General features: G+C 34.9%; 1 protein-coding gene across 1 annotated transcript in view; it reads right to left on the bottom strand.

The window, feature by feature from the left end:
• LOC111086870 overlaps positions 1-12,082 on the bottom strand; it is a 21,782-nt gene extending 9,700 nt beyond the window's left edge. Inside the window, exon 1 of the mRNA XM_022391468.1 lies at positions 11,907-12,082. Coding sequence (XP_022247176.1) covers positions 11,907-11,967 — 61 coding nt within the window. The 5' untranslated portion in view covers positions 11,968-12,082. The remainder of the gene's footprint in view (positions 1-11,906) is intronic.
• Positions 12,083-13,594: the final 1,512 nt, after the last annotated feature.

Genomic DNA, 13,594 nt, shown 5'->3' with positions numbered 1-13,594 from the left:
ACTATCACAAACTGGCAAGTGCAGTTCTGACGGGATATAAGTTGTATGCTGCTTGCTGTACAGCGAGGGTGATATTTCACTATAACAAACTGGCAAGTGCAGTTCTGACAGGATATAAGTTGTATGCTGCTTGCTGTACAGCAGGGTGATATTTCACTATAACAAACTGGCAAGTGCAGTTCTGACAGGATATAAGTTATATGCTGCTTGCTGTACAGCAGGGCGATATTTCACTATCACAGACTGGCAAGTACAGTTCTGACACACACACATACCATATGGAACTTGTATGTTAAAATATGCTTTAAGAGAGTTTGGAAAATACATGGACTGGATGACACCAGAAAGTTTCATGTAACATTATGGATGTGTGGATGAGATTAAAAGATAGTGTAGAAACTACAAAACATGCCCTGTCTATAGGTAGTTAAATGCACTGGTCACTGCTTGTAAAGTAATGGACCTATTTTCATTATCTGATGACGGAAACCAATTTGCTGGCCTTACCTCCGCTTCCCCATTAAAACTAGAATTCTGTCTTAGCAGCCAAGCAGTGGCGAAAAACTACTTGTAATTGAGAATACAGTATCGCATTTATTGGTAGTATAAGTGTCAAATACACAGTATTTTGGGGTTTTGGCTAATATAGTTGTATGTGCAGTGTCCCATAGAAACTTAAGAGAGTGCATATTCATAAGCATTTGAGGCAGTGCATTCTTACACTCACCACTCCTACTGTTAGGTGGGGTATTTATGCTACCCCTGGATAAGTGAAGTTTTCTTCGAGAAGCTTGTGTCAAGACCTCATTGACTGTGGCATTTAACCCGACATCTCTAAGTGCGTCATCCTAGACTACTGTGTTCCAGGAAGAGACCCAAACCACCACTGCCTCAGTCTTAACATCAGTACGTGTTTTTCCTCTCCAATATTTTTATTTGGGATAAAAACCAAGATATCCTGTACCTGACTGAAAGGTTGAAAACCATTGTCCAAAGAAAGGAAAAATCCTAAAGCATCTTCAAGCATTGAAATCTTCATTCTTAAAAGGTTTTTCAAGATCTTAAAAGCCAGAAAAACAAGTGGAAAATGAATTAATCTTCACCTCAGAAACTTCTACTACCACAACCTGTTACTTCACTTCATCAGAAAATATTAGTAGCTGTCAACTACCTTTTTACGACATACCTAGAGTATCATTAATGTCTTGTTCCACAAATCTGGGGATTCAGGAGATTGACCAATGAAGGCAGCGCTTCCAGATTAAGCCACTATAAGCAGATAAGTTCTGAAATGGTTGAATATGGTGGTAAAAGTCACCTAGGAGAAGCACTGGCTTTTCAATAATAACGCCAAACTCTGTAGAGATTTGCAGAAGGCCAAAAGAGAACCTTTGAAAATTTCCACCTAAATGGAAATCTTTCTGTCATCTCTCTCGAGATACATTATAAATACCTATGCATATTCATCTGATTTTAGTTGTTGTTGTTGGCACCAGTCTAGTTCCATTTTTATTTTATGTTGGTGGTTTCTATTATTTCAATGTACAATTCTGTTTTCAGTCTGAACTTTTTCTTATTTAACTTGAGTTCAACTTGAATTATAATTTTGTTATATTTTCTTTGACTATAACATATATGTAACCATTTTCAGTTTTAAATTTATTTACCCACTCGGTGGTTCAATGGTAAACCTGGCAGTTTATAACCCTAAAAACTGGGTTTCGATACTCGTGATAGGCACAGCACAGACAGCCCATTATGTAGCTTTGTGCTATTTTGTCCCTCAGAGGCGCGGTGATATTTTGTATACTTACAACGCTAAATGCCAACTGGTGGCTCAGCGGTAAGTATGAGGACTTATAGCGCTAAAATTTGGGTTTCATACCCACGGTGGGCAGAACACAGATAGCCAATTATGTAGTTTGTGCTTAACAACAAACAAACAAACTTTATTTATGCTGCTTTATACTAAATTTTATTTTGGGTTCGTTATCCTGTATCTTATTTTGATTTTAGATTATATTCAGTTTAACTACATTAGTCTTAGAATTTAATTCTATATCATCTAGCTTTGGATATTTTCGATTTGCATTATGTTAACGTTTTCAGTTACAATTTGTTTAATTTACTGGTTGTTGGGCTTGTAAGCTCAATAGAAGTTCCTTCCACTCTTCTGTAATTAGAAAAGAATATATCTTTATTCAGTATATTCATGAATATTTTCTAAAATACTTTGTGCAGGTGTTCTCCTTTTAGTTGACATCCTGTGAACAGGATGTAAGTAGTTGTAAACATGTTTCAGTTCATGTCTCCGGCTCAGGTTGCATACTATAGCAGCTATTGATTGAGAACGTACTTGCATGATTGTGCTTTCGTGTCTTATTTATCCTGGAATATAGGCCATATCATATGGGAGGAGGATACTGAAGTTTTAACAACTTAATGCAGTTTATCTCTCTTTGGAAATGTAATATGAGAATAAGCATTGATTTAAAGGGTCTAAGATTATAGGATGATGCGCTAGAGCTTTGGTCTGGATTAATAAATGCGGTATAGTCAAACCTCGTGGTTTTTGCTCGTGCGAAGATATATTTTTCCTTCACTCTAGTAGACACCTTGATCTACCATTACTTTGAAGTCGGCTAATACTGAAGCATAACCTGAGCATATTTATTTTTATGTATGGGTCATACACATTTTTGTTTCTTTCTTTTGCACAAGCGTTGGAACCATTCTGTTTCCTGTCTGTGTTAATTTTGTCTTTACAAAATGTGTTTTCGATTACCGTGGTACTTATGCATCACCTGTTGGTTCTATATTGGCCTGCGAATACCTCAACATTTATTTTAGATATATTTAACTCGCCCTTAGGTCTACTTAATGCTTGCCCACCAAGTGGCACAGCGGTATGTCTGTGGATTTACAACTCTAGTGTAGCTTTGTGCTTAACTTCAAACAAACTTAACGCTTAGATTATCAGTTGAACTATAGACGATACACTTTTTATTTAACTTCAGCTTATTGTTTTAACTGAAAATATCCAGCTAAATATCTTCAAAACCATCACATGAACTATATATTTGTATATTATCATATTTTCAGCGTAATTTCTGCTTATTAGTTAATGTGCTTGTATTTCTTTTACGGTCAGATAACTACCAGTGACAGATAATTTTTTTTGTTGTTGTTGTTCATAAACACACACAACTACAAGATCTGTGCTGTACCCACCGGGGGTATCGGGTATCGAAACCTTATTTATAGTCCTCAGACGAACTGTTGAGCTACCGGGGAGCCAGATACTGTTCGATGGGTATTAAATTGTTACATTTTTTTCGTCAATAGTGTGTTACTATTAGAATCTTCAAAATATATGTATAAATTATAAAAATACACCTTTAGGGTGTGGTATACTAATTAACGAGATGCATCTAAAAAAAAGTGTGAATCCGTACTCTTTTTATCAACCAACCCTAATCCCCAATCACATCTGTCGTTTTTAAGAGTTAAATATCGGTTTAGACAGGTTCTTGCTAGTTTTAACACAACATTTCGTCATTTGTTTTACCCGAACTTCTTGAGATCCCCGTAAAGTATGTTAAGCGATTCTGTCATTTTAAATTGAAAAAGAACGTGCAGAATTTTAGAATTATAATTCACTATTCTTTTTCTTTAAATTTATTGATGTACATGAGGACTGCCTAATATACTAGTAAATTCTAAGCACAAATTTGGACATCTCATTCTTCATTTAAAACGTGAGATGTTACAATATCTTGGTATTCGAACTTAGCGCGGATATCCCAGGTGCTTTACACCATAAAACCCCAACCAACAGCTTTTAAACTTTACCACCATTACCACCTTTATTTATCTCTGACTAGTTATTCATTCTCAATAAGCGTACACAGAGATATATAAGAACAAGAACTCCAACATTCAAGCCTACATTCCCGTTTTTGTGTCTAAGAAAAAAACCTTGACTTAATTTGTAAGAAATATAACATCTCAAACTCCAAAACATACAGCTATAGAATAGTCTATCTTTAAACAAATGTTTAAACAACTCTGTTCAAAGTCTATCTTAGTTTAGAACAACAGAACGTTTGCCTTATAACAATTCTGTTTGTTCATTGTTAAACACAAAGCTATACAATGGGCTATATATTTTGTGCACGGATTTTAGTGCTATAAGCCTTCAGACTTACCGCTGAGTCACCGGATGCTTCTTATAACGATAGAATTTCATGTATGTTATAACGACATAGGTATCTTCTTTAGAAACTAAATATCTAACTATGTTATCTTATAACGACATAACTATCTGTTTTATCTTATAATAATATAATTAACTAGATATAGTAATAGAATTTTTGTTTAAGATATCAGAAATATTCCTTGAATTAAATCGTGACAAGCAAGAGATATCTGTAAACACCAACATGTGAGGACCTGTGTCCATGTGTGACGTTAATAAAATCAAAGAATCTGCCCTTATATCTGCTGGGTTAAAGGAAGAATTCTTCCTCATGTATTACTTTGCAATAAGCAGAAAACCTGTCCTCATATGTGAAGCTTACTCCCACCCTTACCCTCCATGTGTTACGATATAACAGAGAAAGGGCTTGTCCTCATTTTCCACAGTTAAAATGAAGGCAAAATTTGTTTTTATGTATGACATTAAAATAAACAGAGAATATGTTATGATGTACGACCTTACAATAAATGGAAGACCTGTCCTTATCTTTCTTTTATCGTAAAGTCATACAGCAGGACAGGTCTCATCTTTATATTAACGTCTCTCATTGGAACAAGGTTTTCGCAATATTTTAGTGTCACAGATAAGAACAGGTCCTTCATATATTGTAAAGTAATACATCAGGACAGGTCTTATCCTTATATTAACGTCTCTCATTGGGACAGGTTTCTCTCTATATTTTAATATCACATACCTGTTCCCATGTGTGATATTAAAATATAGAGAAAAACCTGTCCCAATGAGAGACGTTAATATGAAGATGAGACCTGTCCTGATGTATGACTTTACGATAAAAGAAATACCTGTTCCCATGTGTGATATTAAAATATAGAGAAAAACCTGTCCCCATGAGAGACGTTAATATAAAGGATAAGACCTGTCCTGATGTATGACTTTACGATAAAAGAAATACCTGTTCCCATGTGTAATATTAAAATATAGAGAAAACCTGTCCCCATGAAAGACATTAATATAAAGGATAAGACTTTTCCTGATGTGTGATTTTATGATAAAGAGAAAACTTGTTCTAATGAGTGACGTTATAATAAAGAGAGAATCTGTTTCCACGTGTGACTTTACTTTAAAGACTGCACGTGTCCATGACATACTACCTCAAATTTTTTGACACTTCTATAATAGCAGTTGAGAATGTGCTATTTACCGTTGGAGAGAGAGACCGAGTTCTCATTACACGTCCTTTTTTCTGCAAAATGATTTTATTTCGAGTGCATAAGATTTGATTGAGTATTTTTTTTCTCCGAAACGCAACATCCACGCAGTAACAAGTCTTTGTTGGGAACTTCTAACTTTGATGACGGTGTATGGTTATTGTATTTCTCCTAAAATTCCGTGAATATTTTTAGAAGGCTTCTAGTACAGTTCGAGTATTTTCAAATAGATTTCCAAGTACTTAGAGCATGGCATGTTTGTGCTGTGCCCGTGATGTATAGAACACAGAATAATACCAGGCTTGAAAATTGAACACTGATGATCCATATTTTCCAAGTTACTCTTCTGAGTTCAAGCAGTCCAGGTAGTTTATGGTGGATAATCCTTGTATTAATAGCTTCTCAAGATTATGAAATTGGTTGCTATTTTCTTCAGGTAGAACTTAATATTAAATATTAAATATTAAATGAGTCGAAGATGAAAGAATGAGAATTGTTTCACAGTTAAGTACGATTGTATTCCCGGGTATTTTGATTAAACTAATTATGTTTCATTAACTCTGTGAATTAAAACAATTTTAAAGCAGCATCTTTGTTATTTAAACAATTTTGGTTTTAGAAGTTTGCAATTAGAACGATTTTGTGTTAGACTAAAATGAACTTATTTTTGTAATGAAATAAATGAACAAAAAGGCTCCGAAGTTTTCACAAACGTTGTTTCACAAATTATTAAAAGCAGGAGCGGAAAACGAAACGTGTAATTCGAGGTTTAGGTTTTACAAGTACTTCTTCAACACCAGCTGTCCCCGACAGCTCAGTGATAAGTCTGAGGACTTATAACGTTATCAATCGGGTTTCAATACTCGCGGTGGGAGAACACAGATAGCCTATTGTATAACTTTGTGTTGAACAACAAACAAACAACATGAACTCATACTGATTAACTCATCTGCTGTGTTCACTTTTCGTAGCATGTGAGGCTTAGTTTGTTTTATGCTAGGAATGTCAAGTGTAATGCTTTCAACTTTGTTTGATGAAGCTTTCTCATCATTGACATCATTTAATTCTCCTCCGCCCCAACCGGTGTTTTAGGGAAACCAAGAAAGGAAGCCGACACCTGCAAGGCAAGGATCGATGTCCATGCGCACGTGCGGATCACCTTCCACCACTTTATAATGACAACATGTGATCCGCATGAATTCTCTGGGTGTTGTTTCAGCTGTCGCGTTAGATCCGATGTCTCGACGTTTCGCTGATTACAGAAAAGAAGTATATCAACGAAAGGTGACCTGGTAAACCCGTAACTAATTCTTCCTAGTGTGACTTACCCTCTTATGTCTAAGATAGAAGAAAAAATGACATTTTACAGGAAGACCTGTCCTCATGTGTCATATCAAAACCCGTCCCAATGAGAGACGTTAATATAAAGATGAGACCTGTCTTGATGTATGACTTTACCAGCTGATTTGTCAAAACCAGTTTCTTTGGCTGCGGTTTCGCTAGAGAGAAACAGTAGATAGAGACAGTGTAAATCTCGTTAATCCATTCATGCGAGTCACTAATTAGATGATGGGACATTTGGCTACCTGAAGAGAGTCATAGTATTTCGATCTTAGTATATTTCACCCTTCGCTTGATAGTTATACTTACTCTATATGCAGTTTGGTGTCAATGAGCCACGATCATCGTTCGTGTTCTAGGCGTTGTTCTCTTCAGATTTTTACAAAAGAAGGCTTCCTTTGATAAGTTGAAAGAGATGAATTGAATGAGCTTGAATGACTGGCTGAAATAACACAAAAGCTTCAGTCGCTAAACCTCGAAGCTTAAGTTATGAAAGATTCCTTTCACGGAAACTTTGGTGTTTTCGCAGAATTAAGTGAATTAATGTACTTTAGAATTAGCTTGAGTTTATTCCAGTTCTGTACTGTATAGATAGTAGCTTTTAGTAATCAGTCTCTCTCTTTACATATATGTGAATATGTTAATGGATCGAATATATAGATTTATTTCTACATATTGGTTAGTAAGTTACACATAAAAAGTTTTATGCAAGCTATAAAGAGGCTGCCAAAATTATTCATTGATTTTCATATTAGCAAAAAGTATCAGTTATAACTATGGTTTAGCGTAGCTTCATGGTTATTGTGCCGGACTGTAAATCCGACGGTCCTTGTTTAGCGTCCCGTTACCGAAAAAAAAAACCTGTCCAGCGCGGGTACACCATAAGAGTGACGACGATTAGATCCCATTATTCCGGGTGCACCATAAGAGTGACGACGGTTAGATCCCATTATTCGATTAGAGTACCCTGAGATTTGGTGGTAGGTGCCGTTGATTAACTGATTATTAATTCATAATTAGGGCCACCTAGTGCAGATAGCCCTTGCGTAACTTTGCGCGAATTCCCAAAACAAACATTTATGAGAATAGGCGTATCATGTTACTTGGCTATAAAATACGGCCTTTCAGAAGAATAAAACTGCCTATAGAAACATGTAAAACAATGGTTGAGAAAGAAATATTCGATCGTCTGTTTACTGCGACAATTTGTTTTCAGTTTGTTTACTGCAACAGTTTGGTTTCAGTTTGTTTACTGCAACAGTTTGTTTTCAGTTTGTTTACTGCAACAGTTTGTTTACTGCAACAGTTTGGTTTCTGATCATCACTTATGCAGATTTAAATTTATGATGTTGTCTATGATATTCTGTCAAGTTTTGTATTTGTCAGCTATAATATATTTACACATGCTCTGCATTCTCTTTAAATATATATTTGTGTGCGTGTGCTAGGTTTTAATTTTGTGCCAAGCTGTATATATCTGTTTGTTTTTCAAATGGAAATGAAATATCTATCTATTTGTGATATTGGGGTTTGTTGTACACGCTGATGTTTTTTTTAAAGCTACTTAGTAACTTGAAATTGAATTCTGTTGACACTCTGATATACCTATTTTATAAGGATTAATTATTTTGAGGAAAAGAAATATATATAATACACGTGTTCGCAAATAAATAAATAACTTAGTGTATTTACTTTTAACCCACGCAATGACTATTTCTTGGAAGAAGAAGGTATAACTTCATATCAGTTACAGTTTGTGTTTTGTAACTACGTCGCTGCTAGAGTAGCGTGCCGCTCAATACAGTAGTTTATCAGACCAGCTGGGCTACAATGCAGGTCTAGTCAAAACGCCATTGTATTAGTTGTGCATAAAACACCGAATTATAGACGAGCTAGATTATTTCTGATATCGCGCGAAAGGTCTCGTCAAGAAAAGACGAGGTAGATTTTAACATAATATTACTGAAACTGCAATAGGACACCTATTAGTTAAGTATAACAAATATTTTAAGTGTAACTGTGATGTTTCAACACAATTATTACCATAAACAAACCAAGGTTTGACACTATACGATTTAGTTAATGCTATTTTTATACACTGCGGTAGTTACTCTCTCTCTTTAAAAGTTTTAGTTTTTATTTGTAAAAGATTTCTAAATACTAACAAAAACCATGAAAATAAAAAATCCACTTAAAATATGAGTCGTTTAACAACTATTGGTGTCGAATGAAAACGTGTCTGTTTGTCTGTATTTTAAGCGGGAAATTACAATAGGTTATCTGTGTTGTGCTTACTACTGGTTCAGGCCATAATTTTTAGTCTTTAACTTGACCACTGGTTTAGGCCATAATTTTTAGTCCTTAACTTGACCACTGGTTTAGGCCATAATGAACCAGTGGTAAAGTTAAGAACTAAGGCCATAATTATTAGTTCTTGACTTTACCACTGGTTCAGGCCATAATTTTTAGTCCTTGACTTTACCACTGGTTCAGGCCATAATTATTAGTTCTTAACTTTACCACTGGTTCAGGCCATAATTATTAGTTATTAACTTTACCATTGGTTCAGGCCATAATTTTTAGTCTTTGACTTTACCACTGGTTCAGGCCATAATTGTTAGTCCTTGACTTTACCACTGGTTCAGACCAAAGTTATTGGTCTTTAACTTTACCACTGAGTAGTAATTAAATACAGAGAGCTAGCTACAAAAGGAACCGACAAAAAATATTATTTGTGTTGATTGTCATCATCAGTTTTACACCATTGTACATCCTCAAAAATTTAACCATGCACTATAAAGTTGCTCGAACATGCTACGTCTGTATATGTAAAATATAGTGTTTAATTTGGCAGAAATGTATTTGTCTTTCTATTTCTTCAAGAGACACCATTTTTCATTATGATTTATTATCTTATGTATTCTTACACAAAAGCTATTCATACTGAACTATTCCAAACTCAGAACTTCAGGCTCCGTAAAAAACTCATGGATAATTCGATTTTGAAAGAGTTTGACTAAAAAAAACATTATTTCTAGTGTTAAGCAAGTCCTTAGATAGAAGAAATATCCAAACGTAAGAACTACTCAAGTTGATAAAAAAAAAGTCTGAAAAGTACGTCCAGGAGAAACTGGAAATCTCAAAAAGGGTTTACTTAGGGAATTTGTACTTGTTCTAAGTTGAAAGTTAGTCAATGTAGCTGAAGATTTCTCAGAGATCTCCACACCCGGGAAACCTTCACAAAGACTTTTTTTTTTTATCATAAGAAGTTACTAGCGAGAAGATGGTCTCACATCGATTGGACAAGACGCGGTTATCTAGTAGGGTACTGGTTTTCTGGAAAATCCTTTCTAATGGTGCTGTGTGCATCTTAAGGAAGCTCACAGTGAGCTATTATTATTTCCCGACACACCAGCCACATATTCTAGTAAGGGCACGGTTCGTTATGCACAACGCTCACAATCAGATAAAGGACCCAGATGAGTCTAAGATGGAAAATGTTTTTCTTTTTATTTCACATTTCTTGACACGATACAAATGTTTCCAGTGCAAAGAATGTAAATGTAAATGGACATCTGGTTCTCAAATAAGTTTCTAAACTTACTCATCAAGACAGTCTTTGCACCAACTTTATCTCTCATTGGCGATGCATTGCTTGGAACATTGCATTTCACTCCTCAATCTAGATATTGTTATATCTCACGGCTAAGTGAGTGTAAATCTTGAAGATATTTATAGTTATAATGTTGATCTTTAAACTTGTAATCTTTAAACATATTACAGCAATAAATCATGGTAAATATTATGGCTTCGAACCTGAACTCTTCTAATTCGAGATCTGTTGAATTAAACACAGATTTTGAGGCACTGTGTGATAGACGTTTTAAAGACACTGTTTAAACTTGTATATTAAAACTTACATAAAGATACAGATACTTATTTACATATATGAGTTTTTATATTTTGTGGTTCAGCTGTCTATTCTTTTTACAGTAAGCAAATGATAAAACGAGCTAACAGTCAAGTTATGTAGTTTTACAAAGAAGAAGGTAATACCGACAGATTGTTTACTCTTTCTCAGAGAATGAAAATTAAGAACATTATAAAATAATTATAACCAATTTCCTTCACTTTCACAAACGTATATCACTAGTAACGCAGCCTATATTAAATTAATGTACACTGAATTCTCACGATTAAGAGAATAAATTCTAGACTCATGTCAAAGTCAACGTCTTACAGATAGCGAATTATGTGTTCGAATTTTTTGTTGGACCAATGAAGAAACAATGTATCAGAGAAGAATTTTCTTTTGAAAACATATCGTTGTCTGTATCTATGCAAAATTAAGTTGAGCTCAAATAACATCTTGTCTTGTGAGTAAAAACATACGTGGTAGTAAGTTTTTCAAAACTTTTGTTAAAGACATGAAAAATGCAAGACATACAAAGAAAAAACTCAATAAAAACAGTTTGATTTAATACACACGTATTTGTAAAATACTTGTGTGTGTATTCTACCATGTATTAAAACTCCATTGCAACGCTGGAATTCCTTCCACCCGGGGTGCAGTTAGTAAAACTTACATTGTCCTTTTTCATTCATTATAAACAGCTGGCAAGTCGGTGTTTTTACGATCACTTTTCATGTATATATTATGTTTTTGTGAGTTCATATTATTCCAAAAGCTCATTGTTAGAATTTACTTTTGATTTATATCATAGACTTCCTTATCGTTCCCTACTAGGGAAAACATAAACGTATCTTGACAGGTCTTTTGAGGCTGTTCACAGCCATATTAAGGCTCGAGTCCCGCTACATATGTCCTTCAGTGGGTCAGCGGTAATATTACGGACTTACAACGCTAAAATCTGTGTTCCGATGTCCCGCGGTGGACACAGCAGATAGTCCAATGTGGCTAATTAATGCGATTAATGTTATGTAACAAATGACTATATCTGACAAAAATAAGCTTATATGGACGAAAGAACATATAATATAGATTTGGGTTAAAAGACTTTAATTGAAACAAATTTAGTTGAAAACATCGAATGATACAAATCATAACCAAGTCTTTGGTTAAGTGACTTTCCTGAAAAGGTCTCCGTGGATTAATCTATATTGTTTTCACTACTTACCTGACAACCCCGAGGTCAGCTCTCCCCAAACCAAACAGCACAAAGTAATACAAACAAACATGTTATCTTCCAAAGTCCCAGTAGAGTTTCCAGCCTCTATCACGCAGCACTCAACAATATAAGTTTTCTAACAGTGCTGACACTTGCTGAATCCACAGATAACGTGACTAGTACAAGCTGTCACTGTGCGCGTTCTGAGACGGTCTACACGAGCCCGGCGTTAGGCAAGCTCGAGCTTCAGAGCCAATTCTTAGTAGGCAAGTGAGAAGGAGCAAACAGCCACGCGGCAGGCACCACGTGGTTTCTACAGAAAAAAAAACAATACTTATTCATTTTTCTACAGAAATGCAAGAGTTTCTTGGCCTTATTCTAATTTGAAAAGCTCGTTGCGTGGCGAGATCAAAATCGCAAATTTCTAAGACTTGCCTGAAATTAAAACTTTTCGTGATGAACAATGATGGTTTGTTTTATTTTCATTTTCCGAAATTTAAATCTCTCTTAATCAACGGCTTGATCGGATATCATTTTCCCAGAAGGAATAAGATAGTTTGTTTTTTAGAACTATATTCTGTAGCGTGTGGAATGTGAACAATTTAACAATTCATGATGCATCATCATTGATTAACATTTTCTCGCTGTACAGGCTGAAAAGAGAACAGGGTGTTATTGAATGACGCAGTGTAATGAAATATAGTAATTGGTGCAATACGGCTGTTTTTGTGTAATGTTCTGTTTGCTATATGTATATATGGTTTAGAGTAGTGCGGTGCATTGGAGTTTACTTGAAGCGTTATACATTGATGCCCAGTACACTGGAATGTGTATTACTGTTTTGTGTGTTCTACTGTTGTCTCTCCCCTCTCCCCTATTATATATAACATATCATGTCGAAACCTTTTGTTTTCATAGTAGTGAGGATTTAGCTCGTGCAAAATTTTGAATGAGTCTAATCTAGTACATTGTTGTTCAGTCAAGGGTTCTGTGAGCCTTCCACGGTATTGGTTGCATCAAACTGATGTGGAAGAGCCTGAAGGCTTTGGATAATAGGATCGAACATGTCTATCATACTACAGCTTTAGGAAGAATCGGCGATAACTAGCCCACACACGATGTCAAAGTTATATAAAACACTAAACACGGTATAATAAAGTCAACATAGAAATCTAGAAACTCAATATTTTGTTTCAGAAAAATAACGGATGCTCCAATATAGACGAACAACTTTTATTTAAAAATGGCGGGTTTCTGTTGGAAGATGAACGTTTTTTAGAGGATCGGTCAAAACATTAGTATAATAATTATTTCTGGGCTGGAGTGTTCCGTATAACTGAGAATGATGGCGAAATGTTTGTACAAGATTTGGTTAAACACTGATTTATAAAATTATTCCTCGTTTGGAGTTGTTTGGTACGTTTGAGAGTGATGGTTTAACTATTGTACAAGATTTGTTTAACATTGATCAATAAAATTATTCCTTTGTTTGGTACGTTTGAGAGTGATGGTTTAACTATTGTACAAGATTTGTTTAACATTGATCAATAAAATTATTCCTTTGTTTGGTACGTTTGAGAGTGATGGTTTAACTATTGTACAAGATTTGTTTAACATTGATCAATAAAATTATTCCTTTAGTTTGGTACGTTTGAGAGTGATGGTTTAACTATTGTACAAGATTTGTTAACATTGAT

This window comes from Limulus polyphemus, unplaced genomic scaffold (genome assembly GCF_000517525.1).
Source record: "Limulus polyphemus unplaced genomic scaffold, Limulus_polyphemus-2.1.2 Scaffold1500, whole genome shotgun sequence".
In the NCBI taxonomy this organism is placed as follows: domain Eukaryota; kingdom Metazoa; phylum Arthropoda; class Merostomata; order Xiphosura; family Limulidae; genus Limulus; species Limulus polyphemus.
This window is presented reverse-complemented; position numbering and strand designations above follow the sequence as displayed.